Here is a 23,039-nt window from a genome sequence, read left to right on the forward strand (position 1 = left end):
AGTCTCAGAAAGGCTCGCCCCTGTTAATGTACTGAAACTTTGGGAAATGATCCTTTTGTGAGCAAATTCCCCATCATAACCCACATGTGTATCACTTGGAGGAATCATAAATCTTTAAAGTAAAAGAGTGCTCCAACCAAAAGACTAAGCCAAAATGTATCCATACACTTCACTCAAATAAGAACTAAATTATGAAGAGGCGTTCTTTATGCTCCTATCAATGAAAAACAAGCACCAAACTTTGGTCGGCACAGTGACTCAGTGACCGTGTGGAGTTTGCACATTCCCCCCATGTCTGCATAGGTTTCCTCTGGGTGATCCGGTTTCCTCCCACAATCCAAAGGTGTGCGGGTTAGGTGGACTGACCATGCTAAGTTTCGCGTAGTTTCCAGGGATCTGCAGGCTAGGTGGACTAACCATGGAAAAATGCAGGCTTTCAAGGATAGGGTAGCAGTTAGGGTCTGGGAGGAATGCTCTTCAGAGGATTGGTGTGGACTCAATGGGCTGAATGGCCTGCTTCCACACCATAAGGATTCCATGATTCTATGGAACTTCACTTGACTACCAACACCTGCCCCACTGCATACACTTCTCCCGTCAGACCAACCCATCTGGCTTTCTCTCTATTGCCCTCGCATCATCCACTCAACACTTACCATTCTGTCACCTTCCACTTCTCTCTCTTTGCCCCCCTCAATCTGCTGCTCCCTCCTTTCCTCTCCTATTGACTCAATCCTACCCATTCCCTTCTTCTCTCACTTTAATCTCCTCTTCCAACCTATCTCATCCCTTCTTCACTGTCCCTCACTCAAGTTCCCATTGCCTCCTTTTATCCCTTTATCTTTTATGCTCCTCTCACCTTCTGCATTGCATCATTTTCTAAAGTCTCATTACACTTCTTTCCATTCATTCACAGTCACCCTGGTCCTCTCTGCTTCATCCTCCCATGGGACCCATTACTGTTCCATTTTCTAACCCCGCTCAAGTTAAAAAGCGCCCCTGGCCTTCAATCCCGGGAAACTGACTAATACATACTTATATTCGTAACAATGTAAAATCTTAACATATGCAGATATCAGATTGTTTAACATTAACTTGTACCTTCTTCGAGAAAAGCCCATAATATTCTGGAATAATTCTGCAGCCTATTACATGTATAAAAATATTCAACTAACAGCTTCAAACTACCCTTACACAACAACTATATTTAGCAGACTAGCAACATGACAGAAAAATTGCACTACAATGGAAAATGGAATAATCTTAAATAAACAATTCAGCTCATAATTACAAACATTCCAGGTCAGTGAGTTTTCAATCTTAAAAAGGCCCCATAGTTATTTACAAGTCATGCAAATCAGAATCCCAATGTATAATTCTAGAGGTTATACTGAGGGCTTCTAGTGCATTGCCTCCGATACTGCATACAGAGATTACAAGTCCTTACCTCCAGAAGTGAAGCTCATGTATTTCTGATTATTGACAGTCTCTTTGGAATCGTAGAATTTCAGGACATCCAGGACAGCCTGAGGGTTTTTCTTTTGTTCCAGTTTAGTAATGTTGGACGTTTGTAGAAGTCTTGCCCATTGCTCAGGAATGCCCTAAATGAAAAGTAAAAATGAAAGGCAGTGAAGTGCCACACATTGGAAAAAAACCCAGTAATGAACAGTCATTAGGTACTGGGAAAGATGCTGATGTTTCACACAGTCAGTAAGCTCATTACTCACAAAGCCAGATGAATAAGGTGCCTTGTTGCTTTCCCATTCCCTAACTGCTTAATTTTATTTACTTATTGATTAAAACCTATTTAGCATGAATAGCCCATTAAGATGATATATGCTCTAACCTGGAGACAGCATAGGAAATCACGAAATGAAGTAGAGAGATATATGATTGTGTCGAGCTGCCAGTTATTAAGAACCTGCTCCTTCCCTCAACCCCCTGTGACGTCCCGACCCAATTCTGCAATTTGCTTGGCTACAAACAGAAAGACCTTAAAAGGATTTTACCTTTGTAACGATTTCCTGAAATTTGTGCTATGTGGAGTTTGAAATAAAAATTGAGACTCATTCGGCAGCATTGGGTTACCAAGGCGACAATTTACATTTGCAATAGAATGTAAACCAATCGCACCAGGAGATCTGAACATTTATAATTCTAGTGGGAGTTGCAACTTATGTAACAGAAGCATCACTGAATTTATTAGAAACATTTAGTCATCGGGTATGTTTGTATCACAAATGGTAGCTTTGAAAATCAGGTCAGATTCTTCTCAAAGATTGGTTCGCTAGAAACTATTCCATAGTTTGGAAGTTCTAAAAGTCATGGAAACCCCAAGATTCCAGCTTCACTGAGAAGCAGAAGTCCGACATTGGTTGAGATAATTAATTGTGTACACAACCTTAGGGTAATGGAAGACCATTTAGGATCAAGAAGAAGAAAAGAAGAAACCACAGAGGGCTGGGGAGGTGAAATCACTGAATATATTCACGAAAGAGTTACAGAAATGATTATATTTTAAAGGCATCAAGGATTATGGAAGAAAACAGGAAGATGGCATTGAGACAGATCAGCCATGATCATAATGAATGGTGGAGTAGGCTTGAAAGGCTGAATGGCCTACTCCTGCTCCTAGTTTCTATGAATCTAGCTGATATGCTCATTCCAAATCAGTATACAGCAACTATTACTGGTGGTGTGGGTATGTCTGTGGACATCAGTGTAGGAGTGGACTTGTGCTTTCAGGTCCTGGAGTCAGAAAGCCTGTTCATTCTAATAGGAGTAAAAAGCAATTGTCTCTGGAATCAAATCATTCTTCAGTGAGAGAATCAATGGCTTCTGGAAAAAGGTGGATAGACAGACACTGAGGATTAGATCCCCTACAGTATGGAAACAGGCCCTTTGACCCAACAAGTCTACACCAACCCTCTGAAGAGTAACCCACCCAGACCTATACACTCACCCTATATTTATACCTGACTAACACGACGGGCAATTTTGCATGACTAATTCACCTAACCTGTACACCTTCGGATTGTGGGAGGAAACCGAAGCACCCGGAGGAAACCCACGCAGACATGGGGAGAATGTGCAAACCCCACACAGGCAATTGCCCGAGGTGGGAATCGAACTCCTGGCGCTTTGATGCAGCGGTGCTAACCACTGAGCCACCGTGCTGCCCATGAAAGAGAAACAAGAAGAATTGTGCCTAACATAACTCAAAGAGAGAAAGTAGGATTGAGGTGTTAATCCTTAGCTCTTCTTTGTTGCCCTGGTTTCTGTGAGCCTTACATTTATAACGGCTAAGAAATTGCCGAGATCTTGTTGTCAGATGCTTTGACATATAGGCCAGGATTCCCTGATTTTCTGTCTCTCTATAGTCAGATACTTGGCCTCTGCTTGCCTTCTCTCCAGAATAGTGTGACCAAGATCGGAAATCTTGTATCCCACCGCCATCTGCTCTGAGAACACACTGAAGCTAAATAAACTTCAGCAATGCTGCACTTAATCATGACAGAAGAAAAAAAAACACAATAAAACACTCAGTACTTGCATTAGTTCACAGTTCCAAACCCCATTGAGACAATGCAAATCAAAAAGCTGTCAAACTGTCAATTGGTCACAATCCCAAAGGGTGCCTCATTAGATTAGATTCGATTAGATTAGATTACTTGGTGTGGAAACAGGCCCTTCGGCCCAAGAAGTCCACACCGCCCCGCCGAAGCGCAACCCACCCATACCCCTACATCTACCAATTCACCTGACCTGCACATCTTTGGACTGTGGGAGGAAACCGGAGCACCCGGAGGAAACCCACGCAGACACGGGGAGAATGTGCAAACTCCACACAGTCAGTCACCTGAGGTGGGAATTGAACCCAGGTCTCTGGCGCTGTGAGGCAGCAGTGCTAACCACTGTGCCACCGTGCCACCCCAAATATGGCACGTGCCACCGTGCCACCCTCATCTGTACCAAGTGTGTTCTGGGACCAGATCAAAATGTCTGGAGTTTAAGAATAAACAGACAATGTAAGATACTTCAGAATGCCTGTTCATGTCAAGCATTGTGGAAAGTTTGTGAGAAGATTTGTAGCTCGGGTGCTCGTTGTTGTGGTTCTGTTCGCCGAGCTGGGAATTTGTGTTGCAGATGTTTCGTCCCCTGTCTAGGTGACATCCTCAGTGTTTGGAAACCTCCTGTGAATCGCTTCTGTGACCTTTCCTCCGGCATTTGTAATGGTTTGAACCTGCCGCTTCCGGTTGTCAGTTCCAGCTGTCCGTTGCAGTGGGTCGGTATATTAGGTCCAGGTCGATGTGTTTATTGATTGAATCTGTGGATGAGAGCCATGCCTCTAGGAATTCCCTGGCTGTTCTCTGTTTGGCTTGCCCTACAAAAGTAGTGTTGTCTCAGTCGAATACACCAACTAGCAACGATACGACACGACCAGCTATCCTTAGTAGCCACACATGCAGATGACAAGCAACATGAATTTGACTGGGACAACACTACTATTATAGGACAAGCCAAACAGAGAACAGCCAGGGAATTCCCAGAGGCATGGCACTCACCCACAGATTCAATCAATGAACACATCGACCTGGACCCAATATTCCGACCACTGCAATGGACAGCTGGAACTGACAACCGGAAGCGGCAGATTCAAATCACTACAAATGCCGGAGGAAACATCACAGAAGCGCTTCACAAGAGGCTCCCAAGCACGGAGGATGTCACCTAGACAGGGGACGAAACGTCTGCAACACAAATTCCCAGCTCGGCAAACAGAACCACAACAACAAGCATTGTGGAATTTGTGCTACATAACAAATTTCCCAGACAATCATTTTCAAAATAGAGAGTGAGCATTTTGACGGACACTTGCAAATGCACTTACAAATATGCCAATCAATGTTGGCTTTCATAAAGGATGAATTGTAGGAATTTCAATGTATTGATTTTCTTTGTGCAAGGTGTCTTAGACAATAGACAGTTGATATTTTCTCTCATCATAACTCCTCCTGTTTACCTTGTTCGTTTACAATTGAGGTGGTACAGAGAGGTAAGGGCAGAGGTGGGAAAAGATGGGGAGGGGAGCTTGAGTTGGTATGGAGGCTACTAAGGGCCATGGCTAATGATTGGGGAAGAAAAGAAATAGAGGTACGGATACAGCGGCAGGTGCAGGGCATTAAGTAGCATAGGTTGGGGTACGGAGGGTGATAGGAATGATGGATGAGAGCAGGGTGAACGTTTTATATTTAACTCTCTATTTACAAACTTTGAGCATTGTGCCAGAGTCAGCATGCAGGCTTTTCTCCTAGACAGTGTTAGAGGCAGTAGCCTTTTCTGCTCTTCCTAGTTTACCCAGCCTAACTCCAAAGATACCACATGCCCCAAACATGGAAAATAGAAACTGTGACTGGCCACATTTCTGACTGCACGTGGAACTCGGTACCCCAAAATCTTCTTTACTATTGCAAAAATCTTCAATACCACAACTGCTGCTGCTAAGCATACTCTAGCGAGCAGACTCTGTGGTTGTAATCTGTGTATTTGCAAGACAGCTAACAGATATGGACTGTAAACCCTGGACTGTTACTGCTTTGAAAAAACAAATGACAGCATCTGGTGCACAGAAGCAAGACATGTCAGGAAATTCTGTGGTCATTCAGAAAGCTGCGTGTGGTCAGTTACACAGTACTCATCTTCCTTTAACAGCAACTAAACTGGCTACACCCAACAGCTCAGGACTTATGTCAGCATTTACTATAATACATGACACTTAATTCTCTGCAGTTTTCAAATTACAACACTTCCACTTTAACACACTCACTTTTCCACACTCCAAATAATTAAAAAAAAACCTTCTTTAAAAGAAATGGTTGATCAAAATCTTAAAAGCTGGGGTCATGCACTCAATGAAAGACACACTTAATGATTTGCACAATCGCAGAAATAGAACTTCAAGGTAACACTGATGTGGCTGGGGAGGTGGGGATAGTGCGTGTCGGGTGCTGGTGGAGAAAAGATGTTGACAGTTCAGATCAAGTGATCGGAATGTGAAAATGGCAGAACATCCACCAACACCATCCTCCCCGCCGCCCTCTCCATGGCACCTTTCCATGTAACCTCAGGAGGTGCAACACCTGCCCCTTCACCTCCTCCTTGTTCACCATCCAAGGGCTAAACAGTCTTTCCAGGTGAAGCAGCACCTCTGCCTAGTCCAATCTTATGCATTGTATTTGCTGCACCCACTGGAGACACCAAACGCAAGTTGAGTGACCACTTTGAGGAACACTTCCATAAGCAAGACCCAGACCTTCCCATAGCTGGTCAGTTTAACACAGCGCCCTGCTTGCAGCCCCACGTCAATCCTTGGCATACTATGGTGCTCTAGTGAATCACAGCAGAAACTACAGGAACAACATCTCATTTTCATCTTTAAATTGTGAAACATTTCTTTTTTTAAGCTTGTTATCATGTCCTCCCCCTCCCCCCCATCCCAGTTACTGTCCTTTCAAGTCTGGCAGGTGAGACACCATCGTTTGGCCATTCTCAGATTCCGATCACTTAATCTGAACTACCAGCATCTTTACTCCACCAGCACCCTACACCCACTACTCCCACACACCCCTTCCGCCTCAAAACTGTAGCATAAATGCTGTCCCCTCCACTTCAGCACTGATGAAGAGTCATCTAGACTCAAAAACGTTAGCTTGCTCTCTCTTCATGGGTGCTGCCTGACCCGTTGTGACCTCCAGCATATGTTGTTTTCAATGTGGTTAACTGTAAATGGATTTGGGTTCAGCTTAAAAAAAAAGAAAATCTTTTGCAAAATTGGTCAGCAAAACCCTTACACAACATCAAAATCCACACCCATTGCTGATGCTACTTTAAGGGGCCATTGGTCATCAGGCAAGTTTACAGCTGTGCATCATCCCTTGAGTGAAGGGCACCCTTTCAACAGAGATGTCCTTAAGCTACTCATAGGAAAGATTTTTAGCATCTGGATTTTGGTCTTTGATGCAAGGGGTTGAGAAAATTCCTGGCGTTGCTCACTCCCTTCAGAAAAACTGCCCACAAAAAAGGGAATATCATTGCCGAGAGCTGCAGTCAGGCCAGCTGACCCAGCCAAGAGGTCAGAGCTAGTCACAAAGGGATGCCAGGTATCGAGGTGGGCTGTGCAATTTCATCACAGTTACAACACAGAAATTAAGGCCCCTTAGCTCTCACCCTTCGTACATGCCCCATGCCACTTAATGGGACTCCCCCAACAAAGAATACACAATGAGGCATTACAGAGAGCTCAGGGATCCATTGGAGTCTAGCCACAGCTGAACCAGTTGCACCCTTTAAAGGCCCACCTGAAAAAAAGCTTTGATTCGGGGCCTGTTGATTACTTTAGATGGCTAAAAACAATGACTGCAGATGCTGAAAATCAAATACTGGATTAGTGGTGCTGGAAGAGCACAGCAGTTCAGGCTCCTGATGAAGGGCTTTTGCCCGAAACGTTGATTTCGCTGCTCGTTGGATGCTGCCTGAACTGCTGTGCTCTTCCAGCACCACTAATCCAGTACTTTAGATGGCTCCAAAGTCACCCCAACTCAGCAAAACTCTGGACCTTGGAGTGTTTTATTTCTGAAAAAGGATCATGTGTACTACCTTAAAAATACTCTCTGCATGCTCACTCAGCTTCCAAAAAACTTACATTTAAATTATTTTGAAAAGTCAAATCCCACATTTTAAAGGAGAAAAAGGGAATGCAGGTTGCGTGTTCACTTATTCTGCCCATCAGCACCGCACAAATCAGTGTTGATATAGGACTTTTACGAATATGTTCTTTCACTAAGGTATTTCAGTTAATGCAAGTAAATCAATGAGACTCTCACCATTTACAACACACTTCCAATGCTTCATTCGTTGCACAATAGGTTTATTATGAGGCTTTCATGCAAAGAAGTATAATGATGTTGAGAGGGTGTATTGTAGAAATAGCATGTCCTTACTATTATGTATTTCCAAAATGTCAGTGGATAAAAAGATTTCTTTTGAAAATACAATTACAAGTTTTAGTTTATGGTGCTAGCAAATAATCCTGAAGTTATATTAGTTCCTTTGAAAGCTCTGCGATCTGATTATTCTTTACTCAATTCATCACTTTGCCAGTGCTGTTTTAAAGCTACATAAAAATCCATGTAGACTTAAAGAATTATTATTTGAGAGCAATTCTAACAAAAATACTATACAAAATATGAATCCATCTGTGCTGTGCACACTGGATAAGAGACTAAGGGCAAGAAAGAGACAGAGACAGATCAAATCACAAAGAATGAGTATCAATCTACATAGTGAGCCCTGGGAATAAGATGGAGATGAGAAAAAGATGGCGAGCACAAACAATAGCAGAATGTTTCTATTCTGATTCTTATGTCTATCAGTAGTGAATAATTGGTTCAAGTCATTAATTATATAAACATGCCTTATGAATTTTTAAAAAGGAAATTACACAAATGAGGAAGTCATAATTAATGCAAAAAGGCTTTCAATTAATATTCTTAATTAGTTTAACATAGAATATTCTCAACATTTAGGTTCTAGCCAACATTTTGTTTCCATTGGTACAAAATTAAGTCCTGAACTTACACATCAGTTTAAATGACACAGTCCAATTTTCTTCGAAAAGATGTCAATTCTTTTTGGATTGCAGTCCCATGGCTGCTGTTAGTACTCTGTTAACCCATCCACTTGCTCATTCTTCAATATGGGAGTCTAAGACAGTGATTGTCTGATGTAAGGTGCGTGATTTATATTTATTTTAATATCAATTATCTTTGAGTTTGGATTTTTGAATTTTGAGCAAATGGCACCAGTTTCCTGTGTGTTTGAAGGTTTTTAATGATTAATTTGTAAGTATTTCTGTAGCCATGGTGATGTCTTTAAAGAGAACTCTGAGAAATAGTTTTGGAAGCTAATGGGAACATGTTTATATTGAGAAACTTTATGAGTGAAGATAAACAGTGCAGTGCATTAAGCATTCATATAGAACATCCTGGATTTTTTTGGAGGCCTCAGGAAAACACCAGAGCTTGGGAAAAAAAAAGATCTTTGAAGTTTTGGTTTGGGCAATTCTGCAGGCTTCTTAGCTGAAGCTGGATGTAAAGTAATTGTTTCTGAGAAGGGGAGAGGAGAGTTTAGAACTGTCAAATAGATGGTTATCTCAGGTGTAAGGAGTTTAGTTTAAAAGTTACAGATTAGAAGCATTTGGTTAAACCTCTGATCAAGTTAACCTAAGATGAGAAAGTTTATGCTCATTTATAGGAAGAAGAGTCTCAGATTCCCATGACTGGGATTTGAAACTATAGCTAATTCAAACCCTATCTGGGCTAGAGAAGGGAATTTTCTTTGATGTTTGCATACTTTGTGCTGTTAGGATTAAAGAGATTCTATTTTCACCGTTTCACAATCTTTAAGTGGGTTATATGTAAATACAGTTTGGTTTAGGCTTTTATCCTAATTTCTTTTGCAAAATAAACCCCACTGAGTTAGTTAGTGCCCCACCCCACTGAGTAATACTGAATTTGTAACATTTGTTTTGGAATGTTAACTTTTTATTACAGAGTGTAAATTTACAATCCTAACTATTATCCCAGTAAAACTAACCAGCCTGGCTTGAACCTCAAATCTACTACAGAACAATAAGAAAAAAACGTACAATTCAGGAGTAAGCAGAGGCCACATGGGCTATTAAACCTTCACCACTAGACAACAGGATCATGATTGACCCATCTCAACCTATTCCTACCCTGTTCCCAATAGCCTTTGATACTCTTGGTATCCAAAACACTGTGGCTTCAATCTTAAATACACTCAACAATTGAACAACCACTGCATTCCAGAGATTCACAATCCTAAGAGAAGACACTCTCCACATCTGAGAGATTGCCAACTGCTTATCCTGGGTCCATGACCCTTCATTCTAGGGATGATGACAGTATATATATGGTGTGCTTTATAATAAAGACAATAGGTGTATTTCTACATGAACAAATGACTGCAAGTTACAAAGTCAATTCAGGGAAGGGGACATGAGGGAAACAGACCTAGCTGCCATTGAACAATTAATGGTGTCAATGTGCTGAGAATTATAAGCTGAAAAATAAAGCTCAATTATTTTCAGTGTTTGAAATCATTATTCATCAGCTTGAGAGTCCATCAACCTCCAATATAAATCATTAACTTTCCATAAGAGTAAACTCACTGTAAATTCTCCTGTAACTGCATCGAATCCCACATGAATCGTGTGCTCAAAGTCTGAAGGAAGAGAGATCTCTGGGCGTTCTTTTTCCTTCTTCTTGTTCGCTATAGACAGAAAGAGAGCATATAACAAGTGATATAAGGAAACATCTGTCTTGAATATCCTACTGCCAGGGTTTAGCTTTAGCTGAATGAACACAGATGAAGATAATGACATCCTATTGCTCATTTGCCAAATCAACTGAACTGCACATCTGAAAGTTACTGTTTCTTCAGCTTCATTGATTGACTATCCAAGACAATGTCCGCATATATAATAATAAAGGCAATTTTTTTTCTTTGAAACAAGGTTACCAAATTCCTGGTACACAGGAATCCATAGCAATGTTCATCAGGAATATTGTAGCCATGATGTGGAGATGCCAGTGTTGGACTGGGGTGGACAAGGTCAGAAAGCACACAAGACCAGGGGTCCTACCTGATGAAGGAACAGCGCTCCGAAAGCTTCTCATTTCAAATAAACCTGTTGGACTATAACCTGGTATCGTGTGACTTTTGACCAGGAATTTTTTAAATAATGTATGCATTGAACGATTCACCAGTTTCACAAAATGAGTCATTAAACTGTGTTCTTGATCTCAATTTTATGGTTTTCCTTTTTGCTATGTCCAATTTGCATGGAGCTTATTGGAGGGCTTTGTCACAGGGCTTAGCAAGTTTCTTTGCCCCAACTTACCAAACTCACTTTGTCAATTGTCTATGGCATCTCACACACAATTCTGGTGCACCTTACTATACGCTGTTTCTGGAACGACTCAGTCAGCAGATATCCCCCATGCTACCTTTAAATGCTGCGGTGCACCCGCGTGAGCATCAACATTCCCTGTTCAGTCAGAGGTGTAACAAGTTGTGAAGGCTATGATGGCACTCTAATTCCGCAACAGATTTGGAAGTACTGCGATAGGGTGGTGCAAAGGAAGGATTCCTCTTCCTGGAGAACTGGCAGAGGAGGCTTGGCCTCCAGACCCTGCCAGTCTGGTCTGAGATTGCTGCCTGAGTCTGTGCCATCTCCCAAGTGCAGAGGAACATTCAACATCTCTGCTACTGTACCCACCATCCACCAAGGTCATGCCTCAACACCCTTATTTGTTGACTGTCACATTTTCCCTCACCCTCTTCCTGCCTTAGCCTCTCATCCCATTAGACTGACATGACCTCGGTGGTGCCTTTTCAGTACTTCACTATATCTCACCCCCATTCCCTCATGTGCATCACCACTAAACAGTCCTGCCATATCATTTATTTCCCACCTTTTTCCACTACAGGAGAAGACAGCCCACTACAGGGCAAGGAGAGGTGGGATGTGCCCGACATTAGGCCTTTTACTCCCCAAGGGGATAGAATCCTGGCCTCTCACAAAGAGATTGTCCTACGGGGATAAGAACCATTCCAGTCCTGCTAAAATACTATATACCAATCTGGATATCATTGCCACTCTCCCGTTAGCTCTGCTCTCACTCAATCAATGGAAACCATTTGTAACCACAGGCCACAATGTCATCTTGCGCTTTTATCTTGCAAGCTTCACAAGTTTTCCCACAATGCAGAGAAATGGCAGTCTATGGAAGGACGGCGCTCCTTGAACTCGGAAGATGAGAGTACAGAGGCTGAGGAGGAAGTATCTACAAATCTGCTTCCTGCAACCTTCCCAGCTCAGATGTGGAAACCAACATCATAGGAACAGTGGGATATACAACCTGGTGAGCACCTCACTGTGACAGCTCTGCAACTGGCATGGAAGTAACAGCCCAGGCCCAGGCAGCTGGCACTCAGAGGTCTATCAGAGGCCAACACCTGCTCAGGCCCAGACAGGGAGAGACCCAATGGTGTTGATAATCAGGGACCTCATACAAAACGAACAGAGTGAATCAGCAGCTGCAGAGAGGCATGTGGAATGCTATGGTCATCTATGTCCAGAAGCTACAGCAAGGTAAGTGACTGTCTGTCTATCTCCATTGAGACAGGCGGGTGTTAGTGATTGAGCTATCTCAAGGTCTGGTGAACAGTCTCACATACACACCTAAACTCGAGAACACCACCAAAAGGGGCCCAAGGTCGAAGGTATAGCGACAAGAGCATGGGGAAATCTGCTGAGCACTCCAGCTGGCTCCTCCTTCTAAGGAAGCAGGATACACCCGGCTGGAAGTAAACTACACAGAGTCCCCACAGCATTTGTCATTCAGAGGTAGGCCTCATCTCCACCTCCACCCCGTTTGCCACTTCTCCAAACCTTGGAAATTCAAACCAAACTGGGTCAACTTGACTCCTACAAGACAATCCTTGGCAAGCCTTGCCTGTCAAGACAAATGTCCCCATGTTAGCCCCATCAAACCATCAATGCTCTTCACAGCCGAGCAGCTTCATGGCTCACTGAGAAGAGAGACATAATGGGAGGGAGAGGAAGAGGGGAAAAAAAATCCTTAAGAGCATTTTGTTGGTTCAAGTGAAAAAGGCTGTTTTGAAAATGAAACTTTGTACAGAAATGACTTTAACACAATCCCGCAGCAGTTCATGGCTGCACACATTGTCTCACAGATTGAGATGCACCACTTACAGTCAGAGGAAACAACCCATACACATCAGCTCGGTGCTACTGGCACTTTTGCCTCACCTGGATGAAGATGTTTGGTTTCCTTTGTACACAAATGTGCAGCAGCCAAACAGCCATCCAGCTGCTGCTGTGCCGGTGGGGTTGGGAGGGGAAGGGGGCGGGTACCTACACAGAGAGGGGTAGTGCTGGAGGATGGCTAGGGGAGCCTGGGTGCCTATGTGCTACACCTTTCAGAAGCCTGTGACCTCGACTGTTCCCTTCTAAACAGTCCTGTGCGCAGGTGAGTGCTGCAGCCTCCTCCCTCAAAGGGAGAGCCATTTACTCCGCCCACTGAGTGAACAGCCATTTTCCTCCCATTGTAGGCCTTAGAGCATAATGGAAGGGGATGGTGAGCACTCCTTTTCCAGTGGCAACCAGCCAAAGCCTGATGTTTCAGTCACCCACCCCCGAGATAACTTCGGAGCCCATCCCATCATCGCCATTAGGTTCACACTGCCACAAGTCTTGTAGCGACCTTCCCTCAAAGGCAGAGACACTTGCCCTACCCACCCCGGGTGTGCTCACAGCCATTTTAGTCCCCGCTGCTTGCTTCCAATTTCCGCCATGATGGAAGGTGACAGTGCACCCCTCCTCTTCCAGTTGCTTCTAGTCCCTCCTATGAATGCCATCATCTTCACACCTCCCCACCCAAGCCATCTCTATTCACCTACAGCTGTCTACCCTTCCCACCCAAACCCTGACAGATGAGGTGAACATGCCAGGAGTGCTCATTCATTGTCCCAATCAAAGACAGGATGCTCCTGACCGTAGACCAGCCCACTCCCGCATTACTCCTGCCCCAGCCATACTTCATGGTATCAGTCTTCAAAATCCTGCTCCCCCAACACCCTCACACCATCCCCACCAAGTGTCTTGAAGAGGGCAAGGCTCAATGCTACAGCTCCGGCTGCACTTCCACCCCAATCTCTCTCACTGTTCGTTTCTGGGGACAGACCCGACAGGCAGCCCAACCCCCTCAATGTGTTTTAACAGCCCTAGTGAGGCGAGGTCAGACTCCTGACTGGTGCCTGTACATTTCCCCCAACTGCATTAGCCCTTAGCCCCCCTGACTTACCACTAGAGACTCAATGCACTGACCTGGACTTTAAAGACAGTGGCCACCTACCGGACACCCACCCTAACCAGCATTGAGTGCCCTTGACTGGACGCTGACTGACCAGCTGCACATTTCTAATACTTTTAAATCAGATGGTAATCTAAAAACAAAATTAACTATTCTCGATACTTTTTTAAAAAAAATGCATTCATTTTGTTGGATGTAGGTGCTATTTGCCAGCCAGCAATTATTGCCCATCCCTAGTTACCCTGGACACGGTGATGGTGAGCTGCCTTCTTGAACCATTGCAATCCACCTGCTGTGGGCTGACCCACAATACCATTAGGGAGGGAATTCCAGGATTTGGACCAGCGACAGTGAAGGACTGCCTGTATATTTCCAAGCCAGGATGGTGAGCAGCTTGTAAGGGAATTTGAAGGTGGTGGTGTTCCCATGTATGTGCTGCCCTTGTCCTTCAATATGGAAGTGGACAAGGGCTTGGAAGGTGCTATCTCAGGATCTCTGGTGAATTTCTGCAATGTATCTTGTAGATAGTACACACTGTTGCTGCTGCTGTGTGTCAGTGGTGGAGGGAGTGGAAGCTTGTGGATGCAGTGTCTGTCAAGCTGGCTGCTTTTCCTGTACGATGTCAAGCTTCTTGAGTGATGTTGGGGCTACACCCATCCAGCCAAGTGGGGAATATTCCATCACATTCCTGACTTGTGTCTTGTAGATGGTGGATAGGCTTTCAGGAGTCAGGAAGGGAGTTACCGCAGTATTCCTAGCCACCTACCCAAGTCAACACATCTTTATTCACTCTCACCTTGAGCTTTTTTGCTTTATTCTGTTTCTTGCACTAAATATTCTCCAAACCTTTGCTGCCTCAAGGCAATTTTGTTTTGCAAAACATGATTTTCAATTGACTTTTCATATTGTGGAAGACTGTAAGTGGCAACATTTTTGAATCAATATTGTCCTGAAATTACAAATTAACTGCTCAATACCTTATATGGGGGTAGAGCAAGATTTTATATTCCAATACTCAAAACATAGCTTCATTTTACTCCAGATCCTCTCATTTAAAAAAAAGATATCTTTAAATTTCACAATCTTGGGTTAAGTGCACTAATTGGACTGTTCAACTTTCTCTCTGGATCTCTAACATTATAATAAATTGCTAGCTTATCTATTTTGCTGTTATTTCTCATCACGCAGTCAGAGTTTTTACAGCATTGAACGAGGTCCTTTGGCCCACCATGCCTATGCTTGTCTTCAAGCATCCATCTACCACAACTTCAATTTCCAACACTTGGCCTGCGGACATGAAAACTTTTGCATTGCAAGCACACATCTAAACAATTAAATGTTGTGAGATTTTCCACCTCTATTATACCACCAGGCAGTTTGTTTCACGTACCCTTAACCCTCTGGGTGAAAAATATTTTCCTTAAATCCCCTGGAAATCACCTGCATCTTACTATAAAATTTGCACTTTTATTGACCCCTCTACTATAGGGAAAAGTTTTCTCCTTATCGACCCTACCTATGCTCCTCAGAACTCCGTATACCTCAATCAGATCTCTCCACCTCCCCCCCGCCCCAACTCTTTCCCCCCTCCCCCCAGTTCTGCCTTCTATTCTCAAAGGAAAGTGGCAGCAGGCCCGTCTATTCGCTCTTCCTAGCTAATTGCACAGGCAGTGCCCTGCTCAACCTTCGCTGCACCTTCTCTAATATAATCTCATCCTTCCTATAATGTGGAGACCAAAACTAAACGCAGTATTCCAAACTGGCCTAGCTGACATTATACACAGCCACATCATAACTTCCTTTCTCTTGTGTTCAAGGCTTTAACTAATAAAAGGAAAGCACTCCATTTGCCTTCTTAACAACCTTATACACGTGTCCTGCTAGTTTAGTAGGATCTATGGACATGCACACTTCCCTAGGGTCCTCCCATTCAATGTGTACTTGCTTGTTCGGAGCTAAAACTTTTTTTTGCAAGGGTGAGAGTGATCTCCAAAGTGAATGTAGAATAGGGGTCTGAGAACATTCTCTAATGGGAAACAAATTCATATCAAACTCCAGAGTGTGAACACTTTAAATACAAAAGCAGTAAGCTGTATTATATATGCTACTGGACTTCACGTTCAAAAAGTACCTTTTTTTTGTAAAAATCTAAAAAGTAGATTTACTATTAGACTTAGAACTAGAAATAAAAACACAAATGCAGAGTAAAAACATTGCCTCCAAACAGGCAACATTATAGTACAGCTTTCCTATTTGAAAGAACTTGCACTGAAGGAGTTAGGTGGGAACTCCAGGAATCTGAGCCTGGAAATGCAGAACAGAAGTCACTTCCACCCCTACCAAAGGTTATAAGCTCAGTCTCAAGTTGAGGCCCAAAGTCCACAGTTGTAAAAGAGCATTATACACAGGCAAAATGGAACTTGGGGGAAGATAAAGTAAGAAATCTCCATACTTTTTCAAAGTGCTTCTTTCAAAGTGCTTCCTCCAGGGACCAGTTAGCTATGCCTGTAATACCTACATGGAAGATCCTTAAGAAAGGAACTCCTGTTTCAGCTGACACATATTCTTCAAAGACCTTACAACTTCATAATGGTCTCAACTGTATGCGTTCCCCCTCCCACCTGAGAGCTCACTCCTCCAATACAGTGGGTGGGAAGCCATAGAAAAATCAGCAGCTTGCCTGCATTATTTAAATAAATATTGGAGCTTGGTTACAAGCCAGCTGACCAGTATAAATACATTGCACACATCATTGTGCAACTGAAGTGATCAGTCAGGCCTCTCCCCATGGTGACCAAACCCCCAATGCCCAAAAGGGACTCACGTCACTACAGGATTTGTGTCCTTTTATTCCTTAGACTGGTTGTGGCTCTATCAGCATTCACTACAGAGGTCTTAATACCAGAACTGCTGGAACTGGCAGCCAAACAAATTGGACAGATGCTTCACAAGAATGGGACTTGCTCCCACTGAGGGGCGAAAGTCCCAGTCTCCACTCTTTCCCCAGCCCATCCGTGTTGTGGTGAGTCACCTGCCTGCAGGGTCCTCCTCGACTAAGTACTCACAATAGAGTAGGATTTCACAGGCTTTGACAGCTCTCCCTGTATATAAGCTAAAACAGTGAATGACAACAGAGGACAGATCAAAACTTTCACGAAGCTATGTGCCGGCCTCATCCAACAATCTCACAATCATGTATCCAACTTTCCATCAGCATGCATCGGGTAATATTCAAAAACTTGCATTTCCTTTATTTGCAAATCATGAAAATGGAGGCCCATTATGACCACTGGAGTGATCTACTTAATTGACAAAGACCTCGCATCAAATCCTAGCCTCAGCACAAATAAAGAAATTTTTACATCTTGCATGGCATCTACTTTGGAAATACAGTAGAGAGGCTGAAACTTTACTCTTGTCGCCTGCTCCTGGGAAGATCGAACGCAGTCTTGCTTTCTTGTTCTTTTCCTCAGGAACCAATGGAAGTGGCTTCGAGCCGTGGTTAAGGGAAGATGAATCACGATTATTACTGTTCATTCTCAAGGGAGGAGCTGGTGGTTTCTCTTCAGCATCAATACTATCGGACATCTTCAGCAGTCGTCACATGTATCTAGAAATGGTGAAGAAAGCTACATTAATATTTTCATAACAACATGCTGACGCTCATCTATGAAGCAACTTGGATGTTCAAGGAGAATCTATCATAATCAAACGAGACAAATTTTGACGAAAGAAAAGAAACATTTTCACTTTGTGACATTGATCAGCCAACAACAAACTCATTACCATTCTATGTCCCCTTCTCCCCCATTCAGTAGACTTCTCTCATAATACCAATCCAGATTTACAACGACAGACACACTGATCAGAATGTGTTTGAAAGGTAAAGGAAGGGCCAAAAGTAATAAAGAAAATCATGTTGAGGTATAGCTGCATTGACATTATAATTTAAAAACTGTCCAGTGCCCAAATCCATTCTTTCAGAATGCATCATTCTTTGTGTCGAATAAAAGTGAATGCAGCAATACTGGGCTCCAGTGCATTGCACAGTTCTGCAGTGAAACCATTTGTGTACTGTGAGCAGGGTAATTAATGTCACTAAACATCAGATCACTCACAAATCCACAAGTAATCATCAAGAACTGTAAACTATACTAATCCATTTAAAATATTTTTGATGGTTTTATTTATCACCGTGTAGATAAAACATTGACTAGATTGGTAACAACTGTTTCTGCACCTTTGTGCCTATAGTGATTGTGATGAGATGGACCTCAGAATACTAATTCCCTGATTGGATCAGATTAACAGTCCCAATCAGGGAGCCTTGGCTGACTGATATAAACAGGAATGTCAGAGGTTCTGTTCACAGAGAGTTGGCTCTGAGGAAGCTGGATCAATGTCAAGGATTCTCCACGTGGAAATAAATGGTGACTTAGTGATAGGATACCAGCCTCTGTGGAGTCATTTCACTGCCTTTTCAGCTGCACAAGGTGAGGACCACTGGATTCTCACATAATTTACTTGGGACTGAAGAGACTAAAGAAATAGCACAACGTTTCAAGATAGTCTTTACAAGGGAAAAAGCAAAGGAATACTGTTTTTCCATCATGTACGGATCAGAATTAGATTGTAAGCTATTAACTTATATTCAGGGAAATGTTACAGCTTTGGGATTCACTCATTTTCCTTTGGATTAAGCTATTAGAAATAATGTATTGTCATAGGCTTTATCTAAATAAATTCCAAGGCAATGTGAATAATCAAGGTAAATTTTAAGAATAATTCCAGGGAAAATACTGCTAGCCAAATGTTATTAATCTTCAAATAAAGATATATATATATATATATATATATATATATATATATATATATATATATATATATATATAATGATTCATACTTAATATACAAATACATATTAGACAGGAATTAAGTATGCATGTTTTGGAAATCTTTCAAAAGTGTTCAACAGGGCTATGGAATATTTCATATGCAGTCACCCTTCAGTGTATCTGCTTTCAGAACACTGAATTAATTGCAAGTGTTGTTAGAATTGAAATGTCTTAATCAAGAAAAATTAATGTTCTCATCACTTCCTTTAGATACAACCCCTCCTGTGTATAAGGCTGTACCAGCACTGCTTTCAATGCAAATTGTTGTCCTTATCAAAATGCTTATTCATTGGAATTTCTTCTGAAAAAATATCATCAATCTGCCTTATATAATGTCACCCACCCAAACACTAGAACTAACATTTTTGTTCTTGCTCAATGCATTAGGATAATTATCACAGAAGTTTCATTTTTTGAAAGTTTTACCTCAGGTTATTAACACCCCACATTGGAGTTCTAGTCGGTTTTAGTTTGTAAAACGTAGATGCTGCATCAACAATGTTGTGGAAAAATAATAGAAATGCAAGGGTTATCCTGAACTAAGATGAAGCTCCACCCACTGCTGTAACTGTTCAATTGCACATCTTGCTTTCGTAAAAATTGGGGCTGACAATTTGATCAATTGCAGGTTAGTAAATCTCAAATTCAGCCACAGCAGCTGTAACTGGCTCACTGTTTCCAACTATAGACATACATTTCAATGCATTCTTTACATTTTTCTTTCAAGTTTCATTTTTCAATGTCTGTGAAAACGATGTGGTGCATGGTCAGAAATGTAAAGCATGCTGCATAACTACGTCACTGGCACACAGCAGGACTTATGAATCAAATGCTCCACTCAGCAGAAACTGCTACCAAAAAATAATTAGAAGAGTTCTAAATCCAAAAGGTTTAAAACCATTTGCTACTTATTCATTTTACCCATTTCAAAGAGATAGTGACAATACTAGCGCATGTGCTCAGTCACTGCAGCTTCTCATCACTTACTATTCTCTAGTCAAGATGATGGTCAGTTGATCTCTTCCTAAGATGATGGGTTAATATCATTCGCATAAGATCAGCAGTGAGTGAATGTAGCAATTCCATAGGACTTGCGTCTTTCCTAATTATGGAAATAGAGTGTTTTGCTTTCATGTTTCACCTTAACCAAGACCAAAAGATTAGTCAAATACCAAGACTGCATCACATTCCTGTAGAATCAGAAACAGTGATGCAAATATTTCCCTCCTCTCCAAATAAAAAGGCTTGCTAATATTATACCAAATATAGTGATCACTTAGAAATTGACTCATGCATTTGGGCAGTTATGCGTTAACAAATTCTTGCCAAAACTTTTTTTAAAAGTCAGTTCCAATCAAGTGCACAATCTGCTGCAGTACTGTTTGCTAGTATTAGAATAATGAAAATTAAAGCACAGATATTTTTGCAATCCAAATGCCTCTATCTACAGTTGGAAACAAAGCAGGGGTTTTTAAGATTAAAATGTGACCATTGAAATCTGGAGAATAAATTTTACCCTGTCTCTGACGCTGGGCTAAAGAACATTCTGTATCGAAGTGAATTTTTCTATTGCCCGAGTACATCTGGTAGGAATTTGTTCCATGCAAAAAAAAAGTGAAAAAAAAGTAATCTTCAAAAGATCAGTCTGAAGTTGAAGAATGTATGGAAACAGTTAAAGATTAATTTGCAGACTGACAACTGAAATGATTGTCAGTAATATTTTCCCATTTAAATTTCCTCTCCTTGTCCTTCAGGTAATGGTTTATAGACTGGACCAGCTGAAGAAGCTGCAGGTTAAACATCCTTTTTTTTCTTCCCCCTCACAATGTTGAGCACAAGTGATTCCGGGGTGAATCATCATAACTTTCCTCTCAATTCCTACCAATAAAATGGGAAGAATTTCCAGACACCCACCAAAGGCCAGAACAATAGAAATTCACCAGTTGAGGAATTCTAGAATTACGTGGTGCATTCTAATTCTCAGTAATTTATGAAGCAGTAATAGAACAGCACGCCACATCATCAACTCCATCGAATGCCCACATTAAGCATTAACTGCCTTCTCCAGGCACACAATTCCTATCCTGGGACAGAGTTTGCATCACTTAGGAGAAAAATGTCTTGTAGATAATATTTATTAATAGAGGTGTTTGATTTGAGGCTCATGTAATCTATGCATGATTAGCAGGTGGGGGTCAGAGATTCATTTTTATTATTTTGCTTTGATAACATGATGGTTACATTGCTAATATCTATGATAAAGTGAGCTGAAGTTAGGCAGCAGGTAAAGAATTTCAAATTTGTCAGCAATCTAAGCAGAGCTATTATCAAATCCAATTCCCATGGTGGTTGGTTTTGCAGCGCATTGCTTTACATGGGTTTGAAAAGGGTTAACACGGAGATATGCCATACACACAAGTCACTCCGATGGTGTCATATGACTATGTGGGCTGAACCGCTAAAGATCTTAAAGGAGTGAAACTTCACATCTGGTCCTCCTCAAAGTCTCTAGGTATTTTCCCATTATCCGGTTGACAGACTATTGCACACCTTTAGAGCAGTTGGGACACCACTACAACAGCCCTCTAAGTCTCTGCTTATCATACATCGGCACCTGAAACTAGTGGCCAATATGCAATAAACTATATTTTTGTTAGCTACAAGAAAGTCTTCTAGTTAGACCAGGAAAATAGTTTCCCTATTCCATAATGGACCAAGGGGTGCAGCTTCCTATGCTTAGAGTATGGTGGCAGTAACCTGCATCACTCAGCACAGTGCTGCTCATGCAGCAGAGTGACCTGGCATTTCGGTACAAACACATGACCCCAACCACAACTAATTTCAGAAGGAAAGAAAATAAAAGTGAAAGGTTGGCATTGAAACCCAAACTGTGCTGCAGAGCCAGCTCAAAATGGCAAGCAGCATCAATTGGAGAGCTTAAATTTTATAGGAAAGACATAACAGGTAAATATAAACTAAAACAGATGAGAATGGAGGCAGTAAGCTTAAGGAAAAATATATGGATTTTTTTTGTTACCAGTGGTAACATAAAGATAGTCCAATGCACAATCTTTAAAATAATTAGCTTAGATTACTTACAGTGTGGAAACTGGCCCTTCGGCCCAACAAGTCCACACAGACCTGCCGAAGCTCAACCCACCCAGACCCATTCCCCTAACACTACGGGCAATTTAGCATGGCCAATTCACCTAACCTGCACATTTTTGGACTGTGGGAGGAAACCGGAGCACCCGGAGGAAACCCACGCAGACACAGGGAGAATGTGCAAACTCCACACAGTCAGTCGCCTGTTTCTCCTATCAGGAATGGAGGACCACTTTCATAGAGATTATCAATAAATTTGGAACACACATGCCATGCATTTGCAATTCACAGCACTTTGCAATATGGAGCAGATGGTACTCTGAAAATATAATGAATAAGCAGAAACTAATGCCACATTTATGGTACATTACAGGCAGGTGGATCAGCAATCTGGTCAGGGATAGCACGTTGGTAATACTTAGTAAATCAATGGCAATACTTGGCAGGAGTACAATTCTCCCAGAATTGCTAACAGTACGTTTTGCCAAAATGGTATTTTTTAAGATTAGATTACAGTGTGGAAACAGGCCCTTCAGCCCAACAAGTCCACACCGACCCGCCACCCACCCAGACCCATTCCCCCACATTTACCCCTTCACCTAACACTACGGGCAACTTTACCATGGCCAATTCACCTAAGCTGGGATTGTGGGAGGAAACCGAAGCACCCGGAGGAAACCCACGCAGACTCGGGAATGTGCAACTCCACACAGAGAGTCACCTGAGGCAGGAATTGAACCCGGGTCTCTGGCGCTGTGAGGCTGCAGTCCTAACCACTGTGCCACCGTACCATTGTGGTTGGGCTCTTCTTATAGTGAAGAGATTCATGAGATATGTTCAATGAAAAGTACAAATTCAGTTGCATTTCTAAACCCAATTCACTTTTTTAATTAAAACGGACCATTGGATTCATCACCAAGTACACAACCATGGGTACAGGTGATAAGGTTCTAAGTAACACTAGGTCCTGATAGGATGAAAATGCAAGCAGGACCATGTTGGCTTAGTTGCCCATTCACCCAGATTCTGTTGACTGGGTAAAGTTAAAATATTCCTT

General features: G+C 42.2%; 1 protein-coding gene across 8 annotated transcripts in view; it reads right to left on the reverse strand.

Annotated features, from left to right (window-relative positions):
* Positions 1 to 23,039, reverse strand: part of LOC140495989 (serine/threonine-protein kinase PAK 3) — a 251,309-nt gene that overhangs the window by 80,238 nt on the left and 148,032 nt on the right. For all 8 annotated transcript variants that reach the window (XM_072595377.1, XM_072595380.1, XM_072595378.1 and 5 more), the window contains 3 exons: positions 17,396 to 17,592; positions 10,253 to 10,353; positions 1,448 to 1,601 (listed from right to left, as the gene is read on the reverse strand). In XM_072595377.1, coding sequence (XP_072451478.1) covers positions 1,448 to 1,601; positions 10,253 to 10,353; positions 17,396 to 17,570 — 430 coding nt within the window. In that variant the 5' untranslated portion in view covers positions 17,571 to 17,592. The remainder of the gene's footprint in view (positions 1 to 1,447; positions 1,602 to 10,252; positions 10,354 to 17,395; positions 17,593 to 23,039) is intronic.

Source organism: Chiloscyllium punctatum, chromosome 25 (genome assembly GCF_047496795.1).
Source record: "Chiloscyllium punctatum isolate Juve2018m chromosome 25, sChiPun1.3, whole genome shotgun sequence".
NCBI classification, from domain to species: domain Eukaryota; kingdom Metazoa; phylum Chordata; class Chondrichthyes; order Orectolobiformes; family Hemiscylliidae; genus Chiloscyllium; species Chiloscyllium punctatum.